This window comes from Ovis aries, chromosome 5 (genome assembly GCF_016772045.2).
Source record: "Ovis aries strain OAR_USU_Benz2616 breed Rambouillet chromosome 5, ARS-UI_Ramb_v3.0, whole genome shotgun sequence".
Taxonomy (NCBI): Eukaryota; Metazoa; Chordata; class Mammalia; order Artiodactyla; family Bovidae; genus Ovis; species Ovis aries.
The window spans coordinates 21,013,259-21,040,521 of NC_056058.1; the positions used below are offsets into that span (position 1 = coordinate 21,013,259).

The 27,263-nt window shown below is 36.0% G+C and overlaps 1 protein-coding gene across 6 annotated transcripts; it reads right to left on the reverse strand.

The window, feature by feature from the left end:
- Window positions 1–1,031: 1,031 nt before the first annotated feature.
- On the reverse strand, window positions 1,032–27,200 carry LYRM7 (LYR motif containing 7). 6 transcript variants are annotated; one of them, XR_009600665.1, is made up of 7 exons: window positions 27,135–27,200; window positions 21,060–21,132; window positions 19,150–19,220; window positions 14,711–14,792; window positions 5,542–5,819; window positions 1,601–1,685; window positions 1,032–1,422 (listed from the first exon to the last, which is right to left on the reverse strand). XR_009600665.1 is itself a non-coding variant. In XM_060415632.1 (5 exons), exons 1-5 carry the CDS (start codon window positions 27,150–27,152, stop codon window positions 5,749–5,751), a joined length of 312 nt encoding a protein of 103 aa, XP_060271615.1. In that variant the 5' UTR covers window positions 27,153–27,200; the 3' UTR covers window positions 1,032–5,748. The 6 variants fall into 6 exon arrangements, 2 of the variants coding, with proteins under 2 accessions (XP_060271615.1, XP_004008698.3); XR_009600666.1 differs by having other exon boundaries at window positions 1,601–5,819; window positions 19,150–19,217; XR_006059903.2 differs by lacking the exon at window positions 1,601–1,685.
- Window positions 27,201–27,263: the final 63 nt, after the last annotated feature.

Consider the following 27,263-nt stretch of genomic DNA (forward strand, 5'->3'; position numbering starts at 1 on the left):
ATTTCAATGAATAATGTATGTACGTGCTCAGTAGTGTCCGACACTGCAATCCCATGGACTGTGGCCTGCCAGGCTCCTCTGTCCATGGATTTTTCCAGGCAAGAATACTGGAGTGGGGTGCGATTTCTTACTCCAGATCTTCCTGACCCAGTTAATACATGCCCAAAATGAAACACCTCATCTTTTTTTTTCACAAATCTTGTTTTTTTCAACATTACAATTGATGGCAACAATATCCTTTCACCTTCTCAGGCCAAAACCCTTGGGATTCAGGCCTGACTCCTTTCTTTCGCCTCATTTCAATCCATCAGTAAATCTAGGAGCTCTATTGAAATAGAATTCTGCCACTTCTCATCACCATTACTACTGCCACTCTGGTATAAGCCACTATCATCTCTTACCTAGAATAATATGTGAGAAACTTTTAGTTGGAATCCCTGCATTCATCTTTGCCACCATGATCTATTCTCAGCACAACAGCCAGAATGATGTTTTTAAAACTTAAAATCAGATCACATTGCTCCTCTTCCCAAAACCATCTAATGGCTCTGCATTTTATTCAGAGCAAAAACCAGTCCTTAAAAACGGTCTATATAATCTGGCATCTACTCTCCTCTGCCGTATCATTTCTATGACTTTGTCTCCTACTACTCCCCACTTATAATCATTTTGCTCCTGACTCCTAAAACACAGCAGACGAGAACCTGTCTCAGGAACATTGTATTAGCAGTTTCCTCTACTTGGAAAGCTCATCCCTTAGATATCTGCAGGGCTCGATTCTCAGATCCTTCATCTTGGTTCAACTATCACTTCCTTGGTTGGACCTTCCCTGATCTCAGGACTTAAAATTGCAACACTGTTCTAGCTTTCCTCTCTCCCTTTTCTGCCTTATCTGTCTCCATATTACTTATCACCTTCTAATTTATTTTAAAATTGTGTTTATTATAATATGTCTCTCACCTACAGAAAGTTAAGTTCTCCCAGGGAAGTGCATTAGTGACAGTCTCAAAAGGAAATAATGATTACTTGTATTTATGTTTGTGGAAGATTTATTTATAAAGGGACTGTTTACAAAACTGTATGTGTAAAGGAACTCACATGGATAGTAGCAGATAAGATGTTGCTCCCCCAGATCTGAAGATGAGAGGGAAGTTTTCATCCAAGCAGGAAGGAAAGAACTGCACAGAGGTCACCCTGAGAGAAACTTTGAGGGACACCCCGTGAGGCAATCTCTCAGGGACAGAGCCAGGAAAAGAAATACCTGCCGTTGCTCTCTTCCCTCCTTCTGATCTCTGGTTCAGGGTCCCCCATTGGCTGAACCAATCATAGCTCATAGGGTACAGGAGCCATTTCAGGCAGTTCATACAGGTGATTCTTCCCAGAGAAGGCTAAGAGCAGCATCAAGAAGGGCTGAGAGTGTATCTAAAATTATAAACAGATGACAAGGTAGGCATTTTTTTTGCTTTGGTTCATGGCTGTATCCTACTTGTGGTAAGTCTACAATAGACATGTGTCTAGGTCTTTGTTCAAGAGAGAGGGAATGATCAATTGATGCCAGTTGCTGATGATAGAATGAATGAAACAAGAATTGAGAACTGACCTTTAGACTTTCCAAGCAGAGGTCAACAGTAACTGGGACAAGAAGAGTTTTAGTGGAGTGGTTGGGATTAAATTCTGACTGAGGTCTGTATAAGAGAGAATGGGTATGGAGAAGAGACAGTAAATATAGAAACTTCTTAGGACAAGGAAGAGCAGAATAGTGGTACTGAAGCTTGAGGGTGGGGTTCAAGAAAAAATTTTTTAGATGGGAAATATTTCAGAATGCTGTTGAGAACAATCCAGTCGACAGAGGGGAAAAAATATTTGGCAAAGGACAGAGGAGAATTGTAGGAGCAAAGTCCCTGAATAGCTAAGAGGGTTAGACTGAGTTCAATAGTAACTTGGGATATGATCAAAGTAGTTTTACATGGTACCAGAAAAAAAAGGGGGCTATTCAATAAATGATGGTGAAGCAAACTGTCACCTTATTAAAAAAAAATATATATATATCCTGCTCATATCATAAACAAAAATAAATTCTAGATGGAAGAAAGGCCCAAACATAAAAAGCAAAATATCAATATTCATAGGAAAATGTACACTAGAACATTATAATGGCTTTGGAGTAGAAAAGAATTTCTTAAAAAGCTATAAATGCAAAATTAATAAAGGAAAATATTTTTTAAAGGAATACACTAAAAATAAAGCCCCAAACTACAGGCTTATCATAGAATTCAAAGACAAATTACATACTGGAAAAAGGCAGTTGCATCACAGATAACCAACACAGGAGTAATAGCAAGAGCATATAAGGAAGCAGTAAGAAAAGCCAGATAGCCCAACAGAGCAAGGTGAACACAGGATACGAGTACACATTCATAATGGAAAACTGTAACGACCAAAAACATGACAGGACGATCCACCTCATCAGTAATCCAGAAATGCAAATTAAAACAATGTGATACCTATTCATATTTATCAGTTTGACAAAAGTGAGAAAAGTCATATATAACAACAGTGGGGATATGGAGAAAAGCAATCTTACACATGTTATTGGAGTATCAATTGGTAAAGTTACTAAATTCCTAGAAGACTAAAATATGTACATACACTATGCCTAACAGTTCTGCTTCTTGGTATATATTCAGATAAACTTTTACATTGGTGCAAGAATCCATGTGCCAGCATTTTCAGCAAATTTTTTGCAATATCAAAGAAAAAAAGAAACAATGCTATTGCTTATCAAGAGACATGGATAAATAAATTAGCTTATTGTTACAATGGAATAAGATACAAAACTGAAATACCTAGATACTTATCCAACAATATAGATAAATCTCAAAACTTAATGTGTGGTAAAAAGTAAGCTGCAGAATATATGAGGCATAACACTATTCATTTGCATTTTAAAGCCACAGAACAAAACTACATATTGTTCTAAATATACACACATTTAATAAAAGCATAAAATAAGTATGGGAATGATATCCACCAACTACAAATTATCCCATCTAGGAATACAGAGTTTGTCTTTCATTTTTTAGTTCTATATATATATATAAAGTTGCTTCTTATTTTATAGTTTTGTTTGCTATTATAAACAGGATCTTTTTTCCATTTCACTTCTCATAGGTTACTCCTGATATATAGTAAAGTTAAATTAATTTTGTATTTATCTACTTTCACTTTAGAAAATTCTGCTTAAGAATTGGAATTTCCATTTCTTTGTTGATCTATGGCTTTGTGCTTACAGGGAAATGATTGTTATTCTACCTATTCTTATTACTTTGCATTTTTTTGGACATTGTACTAATGCTAAAATATGCAACTGCAGGCAAAATGAGGACCAAGTTAAACACAATTAGACTCAAGTCTTTATTTCAATGTTCTGGACCAAATGTTATGCAAGCTCTCTCTCGTATTTCCCTTAGCTTCAAATCTTTAGTGGAGGATTCTTCCTCATACATGCCTGCCAAATCTGATTCTCCTGCCATACACCCTTTCTAACTTCTGCCAAAAGATTGTTTTACAAAGTCCTGCTGGGCCTCTGAGCCTAGATATCTGCAATTAGAGTTTGTACCATCTTCTTTCAATAGGTTTCAACAGTCAGAGTGAAATGTTAGATGTAGGTAATTCCCTTTGGAAACATAGGAAGTTTTTTTTTAACTAACTAAAAGAGATTTAATTAAATTTGACATCGTACCTGAGAAGTGAGGCACTAAGGTATTCATCATTCTCAAAATTTACTCTCTAGAGTACTGAAAATCTTTGTTTCACAACAGGCCAAAATCTCATAAATTGTTTTAACTGAACTAATAAAACTATTAAACAATGTTAAAATTCATTTGAAATATAAATACATGCTATTTAAGGATGGGGTGCCAAATCTAAAAATGTCATGACAGTGAAACCTATTGTTGATATCCTGGTCTATTACAAATGAAATTTATGGCAGAGTCTTAAGGCACAGAGACATAATGCATACACACATGTCTATACACACATGCACACATATGTAACGTATATACATATATATGATGAATATATTATACACATATAGTATATGTCTTAAAATGTCTAAGCTACTAGCTTTAATAAACATTTAAATGACTACTTTATTTTACATGTTAATTATTAATCTCTATTGTTCCTAATGCAAACTACATTGCAAAAATAGAGAACTACTTTTTGATGAGATATTTAAATTAACATGAGTGAAGAACAGAACAAGGGGATTCAGATTAAAGAAAAAAGCTAGACAGAAACTTCTAAAAATGTTAAATAATACTGAAACAATTAAAATATATATCAAACTTCTTCAGCTTTCCCCAATATATAAAATACAGACATTTAGAGATATAATAACGGTAATAATAATAGCAAGTCAGAGAATTCAGTGACTGTATAAGAAGACTTTCAGCATCTTCTTAAAAGGGCAAATTTCAAATGTGAAGCAACTTTTACTTTTATGTAGGTTTAATTTCCATACACACAATAAGAAATATGTATGAGAGATAAAAATTATGTAATGAATCTTCTATGGTTTACTGTTAAGTATACTATGTCAAAACAATTTCAACAATTTACTTACTAAAATTAAATAATTTTTAAAATATGACATTTATATTCAGTATGACTACACCAATATGTTTTTGCCAACAAACAAAGCATTTTGCGTTGAGAATCTTGTAAAAATTAAAAACCCTGTGTCATCAAACGGGAGAACTGACCAGTGAATGAAGAGAACACACTGTTCACTGAGCAAACAGAATGGTAAAGATGTACAGATAAAAGAGAAACAAGAAGAATATTAAATACAATTCTGTAGTTCCCACCATTAGATGGTAGAATGCCAAGCTGTTTTGTGATACTGTCAGTCTTGTCAGGAAAGAAACACATTGAAGAAAAAAAGCTATTTAGATCTTACTGTTTATAATGGAGAGGAAGCACCACATATTATATTTTCACAATAAGGTCTAGCTGTGGTCTAAGTGCAGCTAACTCTACTAAGCCTATATTATGCAGTTTGATCAATGGCTGCTATTTCCTTAAGAAATTAGGATTTCTTTATTCCTTTTATCATACATGATTTTGACATTTTATTCATCTATCTTCAGAAGACTGATTCAAAGTTTTCTTTTAGGAACACAGAGATATACTCTGTCTCTAAAACGAAACTGTATTGTTATTTCTTAGCTACTGATATAATTTCAGTCTTTTAGGAAACAAAGGCCACCTTTTATGGAGTGTTGGCACAACTGTGACTTTTAGACCCATTTAATCTTTTGGGAGACTAAACATTCATTTAATCTAGTAATTTTAATCTAATAGTTTCCGTTCACGTGGGAAAAAAGCCACCAGGCTGCCAAAACACTTCATTCTCAAATAGCTATGATAAAACCAAAATGCTCATCAAGGTCAAAGAGAAGTACATATAACTCCCCAGCCATATATTTCACTTTATGCAGTTTGATTTTCAATGAAAATGAAATGTCTTCTTACCTAATGTTCTTTAGAAATACTTAACTATGTTCCACAGTTTTCAGCAATGTCCTTTCAACACGAAAGCTAGTTACGAAACTATAATTCACTCATTTTCAATACGCCATTTTAGAGGAAAATATCTGCATTTCCAGGAGTTTGGTTAGAGTTGTATATTTTAAAATTAAAAAATGACAAAGACTTGATTTTATTTTTTTTTAGTAAAAATCACTGCTTCTGAGTTGGTGCATCACAATATGGCACATTTTCTATAAGAAGGTCTTTCCTAGGGACCAATTCTGAAAGAAAAACAAAGAGAGCATTTAATATCATTAAAATTAAATTCAAATAAACTCTTTTCCCCCTAAAATTTATAACAGTAAAATATCTAGTTTTAAGATAAGTCTTCCCAGTGATATTTTATTTCAGTTACCTTCTAAGGTGGTGTTCTTTATATTAAATGGATAGTTTAATAGGATTGTCATTTCAGGTTATATAAGAACATACACAGCCAACTTAACGTTTTATCATTATTAAATATAATTAAATAACAACAAAACACCTTGTCAGTAGCAGATTGCAGGTTAATGATAATTAAAACTATCAACTGGAAAATTAGTTTATAGTACCAACTCTATAAAAAGCACGACGACTTTTCTAATTTAAAGATTTCAGGGAATTCCCTGTCAGTCCAGGGGTTAGGACTCTGCACTTTCACTGCAGGGTGCCACTTCCCTGCCTCGTGGAACTAAGATCCCACACGCAATTGCAAATTTGACGGAACTGTGGCTCTCAACTGGAGGTGTTCTGGGTGGTTATAGTAACTGAAGAGTGCTCCTGGAATTTAGCAGGGAGGAGCGAGGTATGTGCGGGACAGGCTGTGGAGTGAAGAACTCGCTGTTTAAAATGACAGTAGGGCCTGACTGGGAAACACTGTTCAACAACAATGATGATGATGACAACGAATGCTGAGCCCTAGGTAAGACATCCTGCTGAAGTCAACAGAGGTAAAGCCTGTAAGATACAAAACTTTAAGGAGAAGAACTGAGTTAAGTGGAATCAAGGGAACTGTTACAATCAAAGCTGCTCACACCAAATTCTATGAAGTAACTTGCTTATATTCTTCAAAAACAACAAGGTTGTGAAAGACAAAGAAAGACCAAGGAACTGCTCCAGATTAAAGGAAGACTAAAAAACATGATGATTAAATGCCATTTGTGTGATCCTCAACTGGATCTTAGACCAGAGATCTATCCAATCCATTTTTTTTTTCTTCTGCTATAAAGGACACTGTTAGGACAAACAGAAAAATTTGAATAAAAGAACTGAATCAACATTAATATACTGACTTTGATAATTATACTGTTGTTATATAAGAGAATGCCTTTGCTAATTTAGGAAATACACAAAGAAGTATTTTAAAGAAATATACACTGAAGTATTTCTCTAGCTCTAAACTCAAGCAGACTGTTATGGTCTGAAAAATGCTCATTTGGGGGAAAAAAAGCCACATTTTGTCTGCAATGTACCTTCAGAAACTTCAGGGAAAAAATGAGGGCGAGATGATAAAGCAAATGTGGTAAACTGCTAGAATTTGTAGAATCTGGATAAAGGGAATGGACATATTCTTCAACTTTTCTTGTATCTTTTCTATAAAGTTGAATCATTAAAAAAGTCTTCTAATGAATTCAATTCAAAAGGAAAACTGAAATTCCTACAAAAAAGAGAAGCGATCTGACTAGAGAAAATACTCTTATGAGCCACCTGGTAAATCTGGCTTACTGAAATGAGAACCCGTTAAATAAGTGTTATTTAGCCATTTTTTATATCTCACTTGCTGCTTCCAAATCTTTGCAGCTTTCATCAGAGAGCATATTACAGTTTAGGTTTTAACTTATTAACGACTGAATTGTTTCACTCATCAAACATATAGGTGCCTATTTTTTCCTGGGCATTTCACCAAGAAAGACAGATACGCAGATGAATATATAATGGTCACCTCAGTACAGCGCAGTGCCTGCAGTTAATAACACTGTATTGCATATCTGGAACTTGCTTAAGAGAGTCTTAAAAGTCCTCATCATGAGAAAAAAAATTCTGTTAGTATGTATGGGGACAGATTAACTCACTTTATTGTGGTGATTATTTCAAAATATATATAAATATAGAATCATTATGTTGTATGCCTGACACTAATATAATGTTACATGTTAACTATACCTCAATTATATATATATTAAAAAAAAAGCTTCCTCAGCTTTAAATAGTTCACAAGCTAGTGGAAAAGACAGATTAACCAAAAGTCCAACAAAAAATGGTTTAAGTAAGTAAGAGATTTAATTTTCTCACTTATCAGGAAATACAGATTAAGGCGACCCTAGGCTAAGGCAGGTCCTTAGTGCCACCTCCAAGGACCCAGGCTCTCTTCCTTTTCTTCGTGTGTGGTGTCTGCCTTCAATGCTGCTGCCAGATCACCTCTGCATTCCAGGCAGGAAGAGGGGAAAGGCCAAAAAGCGGAGTGCTGGCTTGGCCTATGCCTTTTTAACTGAAAAACAATAGCTTTATTGGAAGCAACATTCAGCAGACAGCTGCTTGCACTGGCCAGAAAGGTGTTACATGGTCTGAAAAATCATCCCCCTTTTCTCCCTGCCTGTCACACTCTACTTTGAACACAGTTTTTCAGTTAGTAAGAAAGAATAGACACTGGAGAGGCAACAAGCCTACCACCCTTTTGGCTGCACAACGTGAATAGACATCCTTCTTCCCACACGCAGAAAGCTACATCTGTTTGCTACCTGACCCCTAAGGTCTCATCCAGGTTCAAAACCAGGATCTGCAGATGATATGCTATGGCCTTTCCATTAGGTCCAGCTGAGGTTCACACAGTAGCTGCCTACTGGACCACAGTAAAGAACAAACAGGACACAGCAATAAAAACCTGGAATGGAAAATACATGGCAGTTACTGCTCCACAGCAAATCCTAAATCCTTCTGGACAGGAAGAGCAAGAGCTCCTTGCTCATGGCAAAGCAATAAATTCTGGTCAGCCAAACTGGCAATAGCTCATCCTGTTTTCTGGGAGACCCAAAGACCCTCTATTATCCACTGTCCTTCAAGGCTCCTGGTCTGTCCTCTAGGGGATCCAGATGTGGGGATATTAGGGAAAATGCTCTTCTTTGACACTCGGAAGTTTTCATAGTTTACGTCCTGTTGATATGAGTTAAGGGATCAGGATAGCCTTTAAGAGTTGACGAGACCTAGCTATGCTTGGGGTTTCTGACCACACAATTTACTCAAAAATTTTATAAGCTACACATCTATTTTCTCCCAGTCATTTTCATGTACAAGTAGCCACAGGCAAACATCCTGACAATTACTAAGCATGAATATTTTCATCCTTTGGCAATGGTCTCTGTGTTGTCCCAAACCTCCCTACCCCGTCGTTTAATGGACATGTCTTAACACAATGAAAATCTACAGGCTCAGGTGAATAAATGTACCCTATATCTGATCTTTGTCCAGCAAATGAGAAAGATTTGGGATACCGATCTTATTTCATATTAGAGCTAAGAGGTCCCTTGCTTGTACTGGCTTTAGTTTTGTAGCAGCTGGCATTTTTTCAGGCCTGCAAGGCTCTAAATTATAAGGGCTCTCAATCAATTAGAGTTTAGGATGGGGCGAGAAATGTCCCTTAGCAAAGCTGTACTTCTTTTCATCTTTGCTTCACAGACTGACTAGCTTAATCTGCATTAATCCTCTTTTTCAATATTTTGCTGAAAGTAGAAAGAAATAACGAGCACATACTGACATTCTGATTACACTGCTTATTGCTGTAGCTGTACTCCTAAGAAACAGGAAGTGGTATGTTCATCACTACATAACAAGGGCCACCAGCTTAAGGCCTGTGATGGTCAGGTCCATGTTAACAACACTCCCCCCAACCCCTGCTTTCATTTCATATTTTATGTTGTGTAATCTCAAGTATCTCACTTCTTGGCAACAGCTTTTACTGTTCTTAGTTAAAAGTAACAAAAGCTGACTGGCTAATTAGGCAGAAAAGGCATTTATTAACAGTTTATTGGTCTAACTCAAGGAATTACTGTGAGGGCTTAAGAATCAGGCAGGCTTGAGGCTAAGCTTTCAGGAACACTGTCCAAAGCAATATCACGAACTGGTCTGATGATGAAAACTGCTACTGCCTACAGGGCACTAGAAAAAACTACCACCATTTCTACACTCGTGGAGCACAACACACTATATTTAGGATGTTGCCAGAAACTCAACTTTAATACATCTGTTCCTGCTATACCAATGACACTTCTGGAACAGTAACTTGACTCTGCAACCACTGACGCTAACTCTTGCCAGAAAAATGGGTTTTGTGCCAAGCCTCTTTTCTCAAGCTCATTTAGGAATATGGGTGATGTAGTGTGCTACATATCCATGCCTGAGCTGCAAAGGGAACTAAGGAAATGAATATTCTAGATTCTGTTTTGGGAATTTAGAACTCATAGAGATGGAAATCCCTGAAATACAACAAGGTTATTTAAAAACTGGTAAATATCCAAAATACAATATATTAAAAAGATCATACACCATGATGAAAAGGGATTTACTACAGAGATGCATGGATTTTTCAATACCCACAAATAAATCAATGTGATACACCACATTAATAAAATGAAGAATAAAAATCATATGATCATGTCCACAGACGCCAAAAAAGCATTTGACAGAATCCAACATCCATTTATGCAAAAACTTCTCAACAAAGTAAGTAAAGAGTGAATAAACCTCAACATAATAAAGGCCATGTATGACAAGCTAACATCATACTGAATCGTGAAAACCCAAAAGCTTTCCCTCCGAAATCTGGAATGAGACAGGGATGCCTTCTCACCACTTTTATTCAATACAATTTTGCAAGTCCTAGCCAGAGTAAACAGGCAAGAAAAAGAAAGAAAGGCAACCAAATTGGAAACAAGTAAAACTGTCACTAGTTGAAGATGACATGACATAACATATAGCAAACCCTAAATATTCCACCAAAAAACTGTTAGAAGTAACAAATTTGGTAAAGTTGTGAGATAACAAAAACAATACCAAAAAAACCTGCTGCATTTCTATATACTGATAATAAACAGAATAAATATCAGAAAGGGAAATTAAGAAAAACATTCTATTTACGTACATACGGATAAAATAGCTAGGAATAAATTTAACCAAGGAGGTGAAAGACTATTAACCTGAAAACTATAAGACACTGATGAAACAAACTGAAAACACAAACAAATGGAAAGATACTGTGTTTTCATGGATGGGAAGAATTAATATTGTTATTGAAATGTCCATACTACCAAAACCTGTCTACATATTTTATGCCATTCCTATCAAAATTTCAATGGCATTTTCTACAGAAACAGAACAAACAATCCTAAATTTGAGACACAAAGACTCTAAATAGGCAAAACAAATCTTTAGAAAGAAGAACAAGACTGGTGACATCACACTTCTTCTTTCAGACTTTACTACAAATCAGTCACAATCAAAACAGTATGGTACTGGCATAAAAACAGACATATAGATCCATGGAACAGAACAGAGGGTCTGGCAATAAACCCACTCATACATGGTCAATTCATTTACACCAGAGGAGTAAGGAATGTGCAGTGAGGCAAGAAGAGTCTCTTCAATGCACAGGGCTGGGGAAACTGGACAGTCACATGCAGAAGCATGAAACCAGTCACTTCCCCTCGTTCATCTTTATACCACTTCAGAATGCGTGCTTTACTCAGAACTTCAGCTTTATAAAAAAGCACCACTGTTTTCTTGAAGGCGTTCATGAAATGAATGTTGTCATGGCTAGAGTAACTTTTTAAAACAGAGATTAGAGAATCAAATTTGTTCTGTCTTGAACCCACAGGCATTTAAGTAGAAAGAAGAGATCCATATATAATTTAACAGAAAGAAGGAGGCCATTATTAAGGCAATATAGCATTATACCCTATAATCATGTAAGAGTCAAAAGTTTTCAATCCTGGGGCAAAATTAAATATACAGAAAGGTAAAAGAAAAAAAAAGAAATTTAAACTAATATTATCATACTTAAAACTAGGCTTCTGAAATACAGTTATCAAATTTAGCTATCTGATATTAACTAAACTTTTATTCATGTAATAAAGATTACATTTTGCTATAATTGCTATAGTACACAGAAACTCTAAAGATTATTATTAAGACTAAAGCTAATGACTATAAATTTTCAGTTTAGGATAACCATGTTTGCTGCCCTTAGAAATATTACTTAGATCAAATAATTTCTGATGATGCTCATAAACTAAAAATAACTTTGAAAGCTGTACAGGAATTAGAGTACTGGACATTCAGATTTACTGTTGCTGTTTAGTTAAGTTGTATCCAAATCTTTTGTGACTCAATGGACTACAGTCCCCCAGGCTCCTCTGTCCATGGAATTTCTCAGGCAATAATACTGGAGTAGGCTGCTACTTCCTTCTCCAAAGAATCTTCCCAACCCAGGGATCAAACATCTTCACTGGCAGGCAGATTCTTTGCCACTGAACTACCAGGGAAGCCCATTCAGATTTATCAAGCTGCAGTAATCAAGACATTATGGTAGAGATACAAGGACAGAAAAGCAAACTAACTGAGAAATTATGAAGTCAAGGAACAGATGCATAAATATTTATTATTTGATTTTATGCTAAAGGTGACCCTATAGTGCAGGGGGAGAAGAGTGGTCTTTTCAATAAATAATGCTGGATCAACTGAATATTCAGATATTTAAAAACTACATCTTGATTCCTATCTTATTCCATATAAAAAAATCAACTCTAGTTGACACAACCAATGAAAAATATCAAACAATAAAGCTTTGGAAGAAAGCACAGGATGATCACTTCATGACCTTGCTTGAGATGGACAAAATTTTCTTAAACAAGACAAAAAACCATAAAAGATGTTAACCATAAAAGAAGAATGAGATTAAACTGGACTACATTAAAATTAAGAACTTCTCATCAAAAGATAAAAACAGCAAAACGAGGGACTCCCCTGGCGGTCAGTATTTAAAACTTCGTGCTGCCAGTGCAGGGCGTGCAGGTTCTATCCCTGGTTGGGGAATTAAGATCCCACGTGCCATGTGGTGTGGCCAAAAGATAAAAAACAGAGAACAAAAATAAAAAATAAACAGCAAAATGAAAAAGCTAAAAGTAGATTCTTGTAATATATATATCCAACAAAGGATTTATATTCAGAACATATAAAGAATTCCTTCAAATCAATAATAAAGAGGCAGGTAACCTCTTAGAAAAACGAACAAAAGACCTGAACAGCCATATCCAAATGACAACTGAACACCTGAAAAAGTGCTAGTACTTTGTTAATTACCAGAGAAATGATAATTAAAATCACAATGTGGTACCATTATACAACTACCAGAAATGCTAAAATTAAGAGATGCCTAGTATTAACAGCCAGAGAAGGCAATGGCACCCCCACTCCAGTACTCTTGCCTGGAAAATCCCATGGACGGAGCAGCCTGTGGGCTACAGTCCATGGGGTCGCTAGGAGTCGGACAAGACTGAGTGACTTCACTTTCATGCACTGGAGAAGGAAATGGCAACCCACTCCAATGTTCTTGCCTGGAGAACCCCAGGGACAGGGGAGCCTGGTGGGCTGCCGTCCCTAGGGTTGCACAGAGTCGGACACGACTGAAGTGACTTAGCAGCAGCAGCAGCAGTATCAAGAGCTGGTTAGGATATAAAGCAACTTGAGTTCTCAGACACTGCTCCTGGAAATGTAAATTAGTCTAATTACTTTGGAAAGCTGGTCAGCAGTACCTATTAAAGCTGAATCAACATATACCATATGACACGGACATTTCACTCATATAATATTCATAGAAATGTTGCTATATCCAATAATACAGATGAATGGCACAAAGAAAGAGAAAGAAGCCAGAGAATATAGAAATCCTATATGATTCCAATTTATTATATTGGGTTACAAACTGATACTGTTGAAAGTCAAGACCGTGGTTATACTTGCGGGGGAAGGGCTGACTGGAGGGGCATGAGGGGTCTCTGGGGATAGCAGTAACATTATATAACTTGATGTGGAGATTGGTTACATAGGTATTTTAGTTTGTGAAAATTCACTGAGCTGTACTATTATAAACTGTGTACTTTTCTGTTTTTATGTTGTTTGTATCTTTGTTATTGTCCCCTCAAATACTTTAAGGAATGAAAACTAAGAAAACCAAGTATTACATAAAATGAGAAGCCCCACCAGGAGTCTGGAGGTATAATAGAGGATCCTCAACTATATTCCCATTTTGTATAACCCCAATTCTCCTAAATTAAAATAACTTGAATCACAGAAGAAAAGATAAAGAAACAGATTTAGTCTAGATAGGTGACAAATTATACTATGAAAATTAAGAGTGCCAAATAAATTATTACAAAAACAGTCCTACCGGCAAACCCATTATATATTGCAGGTTTGGTACCAGACCACTACAAATAAAGTATCTCAATAAAGCAAATCACAAAAATTTTTTGGTTTCCTGAACCATGTAAGAGTTATGCTTCCACTATACTAATAGTCTACTGAATGTCTAATAGTATTATGTCCAAATACTTTAATTTAAAAAGACTTTATTATAATATACTAACCATATTCTGAGACTTCAGCAAGTTGTATTAGTAACATAAAAGAGCGCTGATCATGGATCACTATAACAAACACAGTTAATAAGGAAAAAGTTTGAAATACTCCAAGAATTACCAAAATGTCACACCGGGACACAAGTGAACAAATGTTGTTGGAAAAATGGCACCAGTAGTCTTGCTTGACTTGCCTGCTTGACAGTTTGTAATAATGCATTCTCTGGGAAGTACAATAAATTGAAGTATGCCTGTACTGTCTTTGTAACTGAAGTTTTGCAATACAACCAGTGGTTAAGATTAAAAAGAAAAAACAACAAAAGAAAAAGAAAAATGTCTAGTAAAGCAAAGTTTCGTAATTTAGCACTTTTAAATACAGCCTTACAAATGTGTACTATACCACACTGGCAAAATTAAAATGTTTTACTAATTAGCATTAAATGCACTGTAATTGCTCAATAGTTTAAAATGCATTGCAAGCAACATTCTTTTTCAATATTACTTACTCAGTGTATTGTGGTCTGTGTGAATACCTTGTATAACAGATGTTCTGAGTATCAATTCAACATCAGAACCTATTTTTATTAGCTGTTAAGAAAACAAAACAAAAAGAATAAATCCTTTGCATATTTTTTCAATGGTTCACATTAATGTACTGTTTTTGAATACTACAGGTTTACTACTACAATTTCTTTTTAGGTGATACTTGCTTTTAACCTTTTTTTTTTTTGGCTGTGCTTTGCAGCCTGTGAGATCTTAGTTCCCCACCAGGGATCAAACCCAAGTCCCCAAAAGTGGAGTGTGGAGCCTAACCATCGGACTGACGGGGAATTTCCTTGCCTTTAACTTTCTGTAACTATTCCAAGCCTATAGAAAGCTTAGACATGCATATACTTTTACCTTTTATCTATCCATTCCATATTTTGATCCAGAACAGATTTGGAATATTTTTTGTTATAACATATATTTTACAATATGCTTAAAATGTGCAGTTTTCTTGTTATTCTTTTGAGTGTATCTGAATCTTACCTATACTATAGAGTTGGATGTTCTGAACACTAATAAAAGCATTGTATTAGGAGTCCGAATATTTGGACTCCAGCTCTGGCTCTGTCATTGAGTGTGTGGCCGTGGGTTAACATCTACTTTAAGTTTCAGACCTCATCATCCCAAAATGAAGAACCGGGCTAAAACAGTGATTCTCAGAGCCGTGGATCCTTGGGAGGATCTTGAGACCCTTTCAGGGAAGGCATAATGTCAAAATTATTCTCATAATACTAGAGCCATCTGTATTGTTTGAGCCGTGAGCAGTAGAGCTTTTTCTTTGGAAAACCATTTCTACTTGAATGAACCACTGACAGACAAACTCTGATTATTCAGATTTGGGTAACTGGCAGATGTTTTCTTGAAGATGAGTGATATGAGTACCTTACTTCAAGAAAACAACTGACAGTCATTTGCTGACAATGACAACATTTAAGCTTTTAAGCAAAAAAAATCACAATTCTGAAGAACTTCTATCTGTAATTTTAAGCCTCACAAATTCCCAATACTTCAAGATTTTTCTGATGAGATGGATATTAACAGATGCAATTTAAAAATATTATATACTGAACTATGTCAATATTTGGAAGGTCTGCATTATGTGGTAAACCTATGTTTTTCAAATCATTAGTGCATGACGTTACAAAGCCATGCATGGGTAAAAAGACCCACTCAACGGGAAAAACATTAAAATCTACTGGTCTACGAAATGAAGACATGAGGACATATGAAAGAATATCCTAGAAAGAAGCCACAGCATAAATGGCCTCAGACAAGAAAGCTCTTGGTAAATTAAAGCATCCTCAAAGAAGGCACTAAGCTGGATGAGTAAGGTACGTGGTGAGTTGAGGTGGGAAGTTAACAGCAGTCAGATGATGCAGTGCTAAAGGTCACGGCCGGCAGAGACTTTAGACTTTACTTTGAATGGGATGAGGAGCCATGGGATATGCCTTTTTAAAAGGCTCACTGTCTTTAAGTATCGAGACTGGGATGCAGGGAGTTAGAGCAGAAGCAACAACAGCTGCTAGGAGGCTGTTGTAAAAATCCAGTGAGAAATAATGGTGGCTTGAAATAGGAAATAATACTGGGAAGATAAGAAATGGTCAAAGTCTGGCTATATTTTGAAGGTTACGTCAATAGGATTTGCTGTCAGGTTGTATGTAGATGTGAGAGAAGGAAAGTAGTCACAAAAGAGAACACCAAGGTTTTTGGTCTGAACATAAAAAGGAGGAAGCTGCCATTAATAGACATGGAGAATGCTGTAGGGGGCAAAGCCTCACCTCCTGACAGACCTGAGAAGGGGCTTAGTAGGGTAGAGAAAGCAAAACAATGAGCCTTCTCACTAACTGGAGGTGCAAAAATTGAGCTGAGGTTTAGGTTTAAGGCTGGAAACAAAGCTAGATCAGAAACAAGGGATTAGGGGAGAAGAGAGGGGATAAGCAGGATGTGGTTATGTATGAGAACTGGAACTCCCTCCTAACCACTCCAGCCAAGCAAGTAAATACACACACCCATCCATTGGTCTAACAGATAACAGAGTTCCACACTGCAACTAACCTTTAAAGAAAGTTACCGCTTGTTTAGGTATGGTATCAAAGAATATTCACAATTATTTGAAAAGGATAATATATACACCTACCATCTTCCAACTATGTATCTACATAAGGCTGAATTTTCTTTGTATAATTGAGTCTGAAAAACACATTGCACCAGGTTGAATAAGGAAGCAGATACGAGAATTTAGCTGACTCCTATTAAGCCAGGCATTACAGAGATTTGCAAAAACATAAAATAATGCCATTCTTCTCACTATATTTTTCTGAAAATAGTTATTTTTCATGAAGACTGTATATGTTAACATATAATAAACATCAATTTTAATTATTTAATTAACATATTTTAAAAATTTCTCAGTTTTAAATTCTATTATGGTAAATATTGATAGGTATAACATACATACAACACTTTTTGGAGTCTTCAGTTTTTTAGAAGGTAAAGTGGTCTTGAGACCCAAAAGTCTGAAAACTGCTGATTGAGAGGCCACCTAGGATTCCTTTTGGTGCCAAGACTTCATCACAATATGTGACAATGTAACTAATTACCTACAAATTACTAAATATGTAATATATGAAAGTATAAAATATATAGATATATGTACGCACACGTGTGTGTGTGTGTATATATATATACATATAACAAGTATCTAATTTCAAGAGTGCTTACTGTTAGTGCTCTATATGTGAAATTAATCTGGAGATTATAGTTCACTTTTCCAGTTTAGTTGATATAAACTGACTGCAATATTTTTAAAATCATGACCTCAAAATTTAGAAACACAGGCATATCTCAAGAGATATTGTGGGTTCAGTTCCAGACTACCACAATAAAACAAATATCACAATAATGTGAGCCACATGAATTTTCTGGTTTCCAACTGTCTATAAAAGTTATATTTACAATATACACTAGTCTATTAAGTATGCAACAGCATTATGTGTAAAAGAAAATAATGGGGACTTCCTGACGGTCCAGTGGTTAAGAATCCACCTTCCAGTGCAGGGGATGTGGGTTCAGTCCCTAGGGAACTAGGATCACACATGCCCTGGGGCAACTAAGTCTGAGCTCTGCAACAAAAGATCCCACAAATAAAATCTGACGTGGCTAAATAAATAAGACAATATTCATATCTTACTTAAAAAACACTTTATTATTAAAAAATGCTAACCAGCATCTGACAATGCAGGATTGCCCCAAACCTTCAATTTGTATAAAACGCAGATTGTGTGAAGCACAATAAAGCAAAGCACAATAAAATGAGGTATACATGTACCATATTGTTAATAATCAGTTTTCTGAATAGCAATACATCTTTAAACTTATTTTCAAGTCATGACTTGATTATAATGTCATTTTAACTGCTTCCATAGATAAAAATTACACAGTCCCCATTTGTCCTATCATAAGATTAGGTTAAATCTCTCCTGTTTTATGTTAAAGGGAAAGAAATCCTTAGGCTATCTCATTTTGTCTCATTATTGTATTACAGATATTCACTACTTCAAAAATAGCATTTTCTCTACTAAGTATAAAAGTATTTGCATAAAATTTTTTGTTTCATTATGTGGAAATTCTATTAAACATAGAAGAATTTCTCTAAATTGTACCTTCTTCTTTACTAAACCAATTCTTGGAATCTTAATTAACCCAGCAAATAATTTTTCATTTTCTTCCTAAGGGTCCTTTCCCCTACATTTATACAAAGTTAGGTCCAGGACCACTTAGGAAGCAGTGTTCCTTCCTAAGACAGAGACAATGTATGTATGCATATGACTTTACACAAGAAAAGAATCAGTGTGCACTTTTTCAATGAACAAGCACTGGGAATACTAGGGAGCTCACAGAATAATGTTAGTAGACTATCTTCCACTAAGGAAGTGGCTAAAACGCAAATACAGAAGGTAAAGTGAGAACAGTTCATAAACCCTGGCTATTCAACTCCCACAGCCAAGATATGAATTAAAAAAAATTCTGTCCAGCTGACCTAAGTGAGTAGAAGTTTTCTCTGCATAACTTAAGAGAGAGTTATCACACTCACTCTTCTTGGTTTGTCACTTGCCTTAGACAGAGAGCATCTCTGTGAGTTTCTAGGTTGGTTCAGCTGTTCTGGCTTTGATCATGGTTACACTTATGTTCCTTTCACTAGGCAACTTGCTATCTTATAGTTGTAGGCACATGACCCTTGAGGAGGTGAGCCATACCAAACAAGTGAAGGTCATTTACAGTTGTGATGGCTTTAACTATCAACTAATGGTTTTTATTTCATAAAGTCTCTCCATTTTTATCATTTCCTCTAGTTGCTAAAATGTGAGTTTTATTGTAATTGAAACATTTAATACTGTACCTCTTCTATTTTCTTAGGAGAAGTTTCAGTTTTATTACATTTGAATTCTTCATTTATCTTTATTCGGGCTGCTAGAAAAAGGAAAAAGTATGCATATAGTTATCTGCTTTTCTAATTTATAATTCTTGTCCCAATAACTTACATAGTATTCATTATATTACAGTACAATATGCTATATACATATATATCTATTATTTCTCTAACAGAAAAAAATAATTTTGCCATGTGTAAAACAAAGTAAAAACTAAGAAATTTATTTTAAAAGTCTTTTGGAGAGCTTTTTACAGGCTGGCAATTTGTAATTAAACCTAATATATATTTTCAGCATTCTAATATTTTTGTTTCCTGCTTTTTATTTCTAATTTCATTTGACCCTCTAGCTGTGAGATCCTAATAAATTCAAATTGATACTTTGCTTTTGTAAACGTAAGGATCTGAATTAAAATGCTTTTTGTTTTTAAGATGGCAAAACTCAATACATATAAGCATGTTTAACTATCCCTCCTCCAAAACACTTAAAATGAAGATATAGCAGCAAAGAGGATATGTAAATAATTTTGAGTGCCTTGGCTGACAAGTAAAGTGATGAACAAATGAAACTTTTGTTCATATAATCCAGTGCTTTGGCATCACTACAGCAGAATAATTTAATATAAGTGATAAATTGCCTTATATTGCTGCTGTGAGCATTTGATAGTAAATATGCACTGTTAGCTATTCTTATAATTATTTCACTTAAAAACATTTAAAGGCACAAAAATATGCTATGGTGATGTAGATAAGCCATAGAACCTTCCTTTTATGCTCAATACATGTCAACATGTAATGTGGTTAAGAGTTCAGGCTTTGGAGCCAGAATGCTGAAGCTAAATCCCAGCTCCACCTATCTTTTCCCATCACTGTCAGTTTTCTCATCTGCAAAACTAGAAATTATAATAGTGACTACCTAACAGGTCTGTGATAAGAATTAAATAAGGAATTTGTGTAACATACATATAATATGAAGCATATACTTTAATATTCAAGAAATGTTTTTGGTAAATTACAAAAACTTGAATTCATAGGGACAGTGGGGACACTACCTAGATGCCCTTTTCTTTTTCCCTTTTTTAAAATGGAGGTTGAATTTTTAAAAACAAATTTTACTGGAGTACAGTTGATTTACAATGTTGTATTAGTTTCTGCTGTACAGCAAAGTGAATCAGTTATACACATACATGTATCTGTCCTTTTTTAGATTCTTTCCCCATACAGGTCATTATAGAGCGTTGAGTAAAGTTCTTTGTGTTATACTAGTTATCCCATACCTTATTATTTATCTATTTTATATACAGTAGTACGCATATGTCAGTAACAATCTCCCAACTTACATACTCTCCCTCCTAAGGTATCCTCTTAAACAGCTTTAGAAAGTGAGTATGACCAACACAGAACTTATACTTTAGAGCTCTGAGTTCCAGAAAAGACAGAAACCACTTTAAACAGTGAAATACTGAATCTGGAACCATTTGTGATAGATTCCCTTTCATAGTTTCATAGCTGCTGCCACTTCTAGAAAGACACAGGCATTAACAATATGGTAGTATCTGGTCCTAGAGAATGTGAAAATTTGATTATATAATAGGGAAATGAGTTCCATGGCTTGAATGTAAGGTAAGCAATGGAGCACAGTGAAATTTTGATCCTTTTTTTTTCCTTATTCTTTATGAAAACATGATCTTTTACAATTTTTCTTTAAGTAAATACTTCTCAAACAAGTGTAATATAAACTCATTAAAACAAACAAACATTGAGAGAGAGATAGTGAAGGTTCATCGCCCAAGGCAGGTCTTAACCTTACAGGGTCTCTTGGACTACTAGCAGCCAACTGAAAATTGGACTTGCTTCAAAGTGGCAAAGTATAAACTTACCTTCTAATGCTCTAGCATCATTTTTAAAAACCTGTTGTCTGGTCCTGTGCAATGTTTTAAAGAGCTGTAAAACCTGAAAAGAAAATCAGAATTCACACCTCAAAAGAAAAAATTTTCACATTTTACATAATTACAAGGATTAAACAGCATTTATTTCTTAGATTATTTTTCAAAGTAGCTGGTGAAAACAAGAGTTGGTCAAAATAACTCCCTTGATTATTTATCTTTAGATTTTAAAAAATTAGCCTTATGTATTTACAAAAATAAAACAAAATTCTTTCAAACAAAATAATATGAGAATGGTTAAAAAGTTAATGATCCCCCTGCCAAAATTAGTTTGTTAAGGTAACCAACTTTGCTAGTGTGGTATGTATTTGTTCTCATTTTTCTTAACATAGACCTTCATCTGCTCTAAAAGTCATATACACATGCATACAAACTCAAGAATATACTACATCTTAAAAGAGCCCAGAAGGAAGATGTTTTAGATAATTTAGGAAAGTTTAATTGTGATTTCTCAAAAAAGAAGTAGAATGCTGAGACTTCTGAATATTTTAGACTGTGCTAAACAATAACAACAAAAGCGTATGCAGTACTGTCCCCCCAACACTGTTCTCTCTTCTGTCCTCTCAATTTCAGTATGGAAAACAATGAATTTCTGAAGCCAGAAATCTCTAGGTCATTCTTTAAATCTACCTTACTCCTCACGGAGAAACCGTAGGGATTTCTCTCTAATCTTTTGGATATTCTCCATCACCCAAAACAATTTAAATTCAGATCTCTCCCTATCTTGTGCTTGGACTACTGACAAAGATTTGCCACTCTGCCACCATTCCCTCCTTTCCCCCAGTCCATTCACCAGATAACAATACTGAAACTTGACTGAGTGCATCCTATGTGCTAGGCACTATTCAAGCATTTTACATATATGAGAAAACTTATAGCATCATAGGCAGATACCAAAAGAGAAATAGGAGGCAGAAAACATAAAAATTAAACAAAGATTAACCGAAGAACTTTCTCAGAAACATAAGTTTTTGCAAACACAGAATAACAACAAAAAGAAGTTATAGTAAATCTAAAAAGGATTGTTCAGAAAATGCCCCAAAGCTCTTGGATATCAAATGAGTGACAGCAAGGATTAAGTTCAGAAAAACGGCCCAGAAAGTACAATGGTTAATTGAGGAAAGGATAATAAAATTAAAGGAGCAGTGTAGATGGCCCAACAGTTACAGTCACAGGATCTCCAACAAGAGAGAACAGAGAACACAGATTCTACCAAGTGCTCAACACAAACCCGTGCTGCAGCCTATCATGATGTAAGTGCAGCACAATGCTAATAAAGACATCCTGGAGGAAAAAAACAGTCCACGTATAAAAAAAAGAAAATTAGAAAGCCACCTGATTTCCAAACAGCATCACTGTGAGAAGACAATGGTATAAAATCTTCAAGCTACATATCCAAACTATCACCTAACTGCAATTACAAATTGCTATTTTCAGAAATGCAAAGTCTCTTATTTGCTGTATGCTCTTTCTTGGAAAGCTATAGAAGACGACTGTGCCCCATCAAAACAAGGGGCTATCTCTCTCTCTCACACACACACACAGTAGGAATGATGGAGACAGGTGATCCAACACAAGAGAGACAGAGAGGATGGTAAAGGACAAATATAGGTCAGCATTTGTGTAGCCAGCAAAGAAAGCAACTACTCTGGACTAGAGCAAAAGGCTGGATTCAGAAATGATGATGCTAGGAAAAAAAAATGAAGCTAGTAGATAACAGTTTTGCTCATAGTTTGGGAATAGATAAGAAGGAAAACCGATAATAAAAACAAAGCAGTTATTAACTTCAAGAAACACTAAGACTTAGGGAAAAAAGTCAACATAATCATATATTTATATTAGAAGGCTCAGCTTTGGACAAATTTTGTATAATTATATGAAAAACGAAAACAGATTCACCAAAATTTGTATACTGAGAGAAACAGGGTATTAGGGGGAACTTAGTCCTCAAATGGAGAAGGCAATGGCAACCCACTCCAGACTCTTGTCTGGAAAATCCCATGGACGGAGCCTGGGTAGGAGGAGCCTGGTAGGCTGCAGTCCATGGGGTCGCTAAGAGTCGGACACAACTGAGCAACTTCACTTTCCCTTTTCACTTTCATGCATTGGAGAAGGAAATGGCAAACCACTCCAGTGTTCTTGCCTGGAGAATCCCAGGGATGGGGGAGCCTGGTGGGCTGCCGTCTATGGGGTCGCACAGAGTCGGACACGACTGAAGTGACTTAGCAGGAGCAGCAAGTCTTCAAACTCGCTGCAGACGGTGATGGCAGCTATGAAACTAAAAGACGCTTTCTCCTTGGAAGAGAAGCTATAGCAAACCTAGACAAGGCGTTAAAAAGCAGAGACATCACTTTGACAACAAAGGTCCACATATTCAAAGTTATGGTTTTTCCAGCAGGCATGTATGGATGTGAGAGTGGGACCATAAAGAAGGCTGAGCACCAAAGTACTGATGCTTTCGAACTGTAATGCTGGAGAAGACTGTGGAGAGTCCACGGACTACAAGGAGATCAAACCCAGTCAATTCTAAAGGAAATCAACGCTGAATATTCATTTGAAGGACTGATGCTGAAGTTGAAGCTCCAATACTTTGGCTACCTGATGACAAGAGCTAACTCATTGGAAAAGATCCCGATGTTGGGAAAGATTGAAGGCAAAAGGAGAAGGGGGCAGCAGAGGATGAGATCATTGGATGGCATCACTTGGAAGAGAAGTGATGGACATGAGTCTGGGCAAACTCTGGGAGACAGTGAAGGACAGAGAAGCCTGGTGTGCTGTAGTCCATGGGGTCACAAAGAGTCAGATACAACTGAGCAATTGAACAACAAAATCCTCAACTTTTGCAGACAAAGGTCAGTAAATAACTCCAAAGAGGAAAAAAAAAATCAATAGTAGTTTAAACATGTTATTTATAAACATGGAGGGAAATCTAAGAAGAAATAACTAAAATGATTAAAAAGTGCTTATCTGGGGAGCAGGAATTGGGAGTATATAGGAAGAAGTAGATACCTACTGGTTTCTGCATAACACCATTTGACTTCTTAAATTTTATACACTTATTTCCTTTATAAAAACTAAAAATATACATAATTTAAAAAGAGAAAGAGAAAGGACACTTATCAACAAAAAGAAAAGACAACCCATGGAATGAAAGAAAATATTTATGTCATATATCTGATAGCGGCCTACTATCCATAGAGCGTATAAAGAACTTTTAAAATTAAAAAAAAAAAAACTAATTTAAAAACAGGTAAAGATTTGAATAGACATTTCTCAGAAGAAGACAGACAAATAGCTATTAAGGCCATGAAAAGATGCTCCACATAATTTGCCATTTGAAAAATACAAATCTAAATCTCAGTGAGATACTACTTCATCCCAGTAGAATGTCTACAATCAAAAAGACAGTCAGTGACATGTGTTAGCAAAGATGTGGAAAAACTGAAACTATTACACATTGCTGATAGGAATGGAAAACCTTGCAGCTGCTTTAGAAAACAGTTTAGCAGTTGTTCAGAGAGTTAAACACAGTTATCATATGACCCAGCAATTCCACACCTAGGTATACAACCAAGATGAAAACATATGTTCATACAAAAACTTGTATATGAATATTCATAGTAGCATGAAAGAACACAAATGGATAAATAAAATGTGGTGTATCTATTTTGTTATGGCTTGAATTGTGTGTCCCCACAAAAGACATGTTGAAGTTCTAATCCTCAGTACACGTAAATGTGACCTTATTTTGTATTTTCAAGATAAAAACTGTGGTAACTTGTTAGAGTAGCCATAGGAAACTAATGCATATTTTACTACTGGAAGTGGGATGCTTCTTTAACAAATATCTAAAAATGTAGCAGTGACTTTGAAACTGAGCAATACGTAGAGACAGGAAAATTTTTGAGGCGGTTGATAGTGAAGGCCGAGATTATCTTGAAAAAGACTGTTGGCAAACACAGGGTTGTTAAAGGTAGTGGAACGTCAGAGAAAACCAGGGAGTTTAATACTACAAGAGTAGTCGAAGAGGCTGCAAGGGATTAAGAAGGAAGTGAAAAGTAAGTATGCCTAATTATTTTACATGCTATTTAGGGAAAAAAGAAAGTAATTCACTTAGTACAACAACCAGTATCCCTACTTTAAGAACTAGTATTAAGAAAATGCCTTCATTACTGCCTCGGAACTAATATCACCTTGGAGTTAATAAACTTTTATTAAAGTAAAGAAACCTAGGTCAGACTGTCTTCTTGTTCTGATGTACTTAGACTGATTAGACAAATTTAGGTAGTGTATATGGAAAGTCAATTCTTTGCAGTAAGATCAGTTTAAATCTGACGTTACCACTTATTTTAAGCTTAGGCAAATTAGCCTTTTGCTTCAATTTTCTTGAATAATAGGCTAGTTTTAAGGGTGGGTGATATAATTTCTGTACTAGGTTTCACCTTTAGCTGGTTATCATTTCTGTCTTCTAAGTATGGGTTATATTCCCCTCATGAATACATCCACAGTACTAGGCACTTACTACACTTTCTTGAAGTGTCCCCTACTTCCTGAAAGGCTTCTTGGTCACCTTGTATCTTCCACTTAGCACAAGTGTCTTCTACACATGATCGTTCTCATCAAAAGCACTTTAGGAATGAATTCTATTTAATTTCATTGTATCCAAGTTTTCCAAGCAACTTCCCACTTAAAGGATGGTCCATACGCCACTTCCTCTTTACAGAATACTCCTTCCTCTCTTCTCCTAGGTAATTTATTAAAAAAAAACAACAAACTATTTATTTTAAATTGGAGGATAATTGCTTTACAATATTGTGTTGGTTTGTGCCATACATCAACATCAATCAGCCATAGGTATGCATATGTTTCCTCCCTCTTAAACCTCTCTTCCAGTCCTACTTAATTTCTAATAACACTTCAGGTCTCAATTTACATGAGGGATTTTTTTTTCTTTTGCATCTCTCCAGACAGGATAAACCTGTTGTATGAGCACAAAAATACACTGTATTTTCATTCAAAATACAGTGAATAAATACTTGTAATTAAGTAATTGTTTAAACTCTTCCTACCTGCCAGACTTCTGTATGAAGTTACTGTTACATCCATCATGCCTAGAAAGTACAAGCTAAATGCTGGCCATTAAGTGCTACTAAAAGCTATTATGGACACTCCGAAAGTTTTTTGAAAGAATAACCCTTTACAATTCTATCAGTCCTGTGACATATATTAAAATGTACTAGGAACAGAGTTCAGTGGTACAAGAGAACTCTTGGCAGCTCCCTGTTATTGACCAACCAGTTATAAGCACTGTTTTTTTTTCTCACTATACTATAGCAGGTCAATTTCCCTTTTCCATGTTTATGTCTCAACCGGCCATACTGATAATACTTAATGTTGGTTAGGGATGGCTAGTCCCAGAGAATTGTACGCTAGCCAGGAATGCGCATCAGTTTGATAAGAAACTTGTGATCTCGATCCTGAAGGGGGCATCACCTCCCAAAGCTCATTCAGAGCACTCAGGAATCCCAGGTCTCGGCTCTGTCTCGTTAAGTGCTACTTTAGACAAGTGTTTTTGCCGGGATTCGGTATCCTTGGTTACCTATGAACATTTTGGTTATTTGACGAAACCTTTTACCTCATCTGATGGTTTCAGCGTAGGACTTTGGGGTCCTGTACAATTCGCAAGGACGCGAAATGGGTCCCTCACAGAAACGCCCGGTGTGGAGATGGAAAGGGGGCAGGACCCAAGTCACTGGCGTGCATCACGGATAAACCTTCTGTACTTGGTAGACGAGGAAGTAGGACCACCTGTACCGCCCTCCCTCCTCCGCACCTGCACAAACCCTCGCCTGCCCTCCAGGGCTGGTTACAGGCTTCTCAGGTGTAAAGGCCACATCCTCCGCGGAGGGTCCTGAACCTCAGTTACAGAGACTCCAGACTATGTTCGCAAGGCCGCTCTCTTACCCTCCCCGCTGGCATCGCATTCAACCCCTCCCCGGACCCAGTCACCTTGGCCGCCTGACCCATGGCTCTCGCCTCCGCTTGCGGCCACTTCTCCAGCGGTGGAGTCGCCCCGCCTCCCGGCAACCAATCACTGCTCATCATCCGCCGGTCCCCGCCCCGTAGTATTGTTCCTAA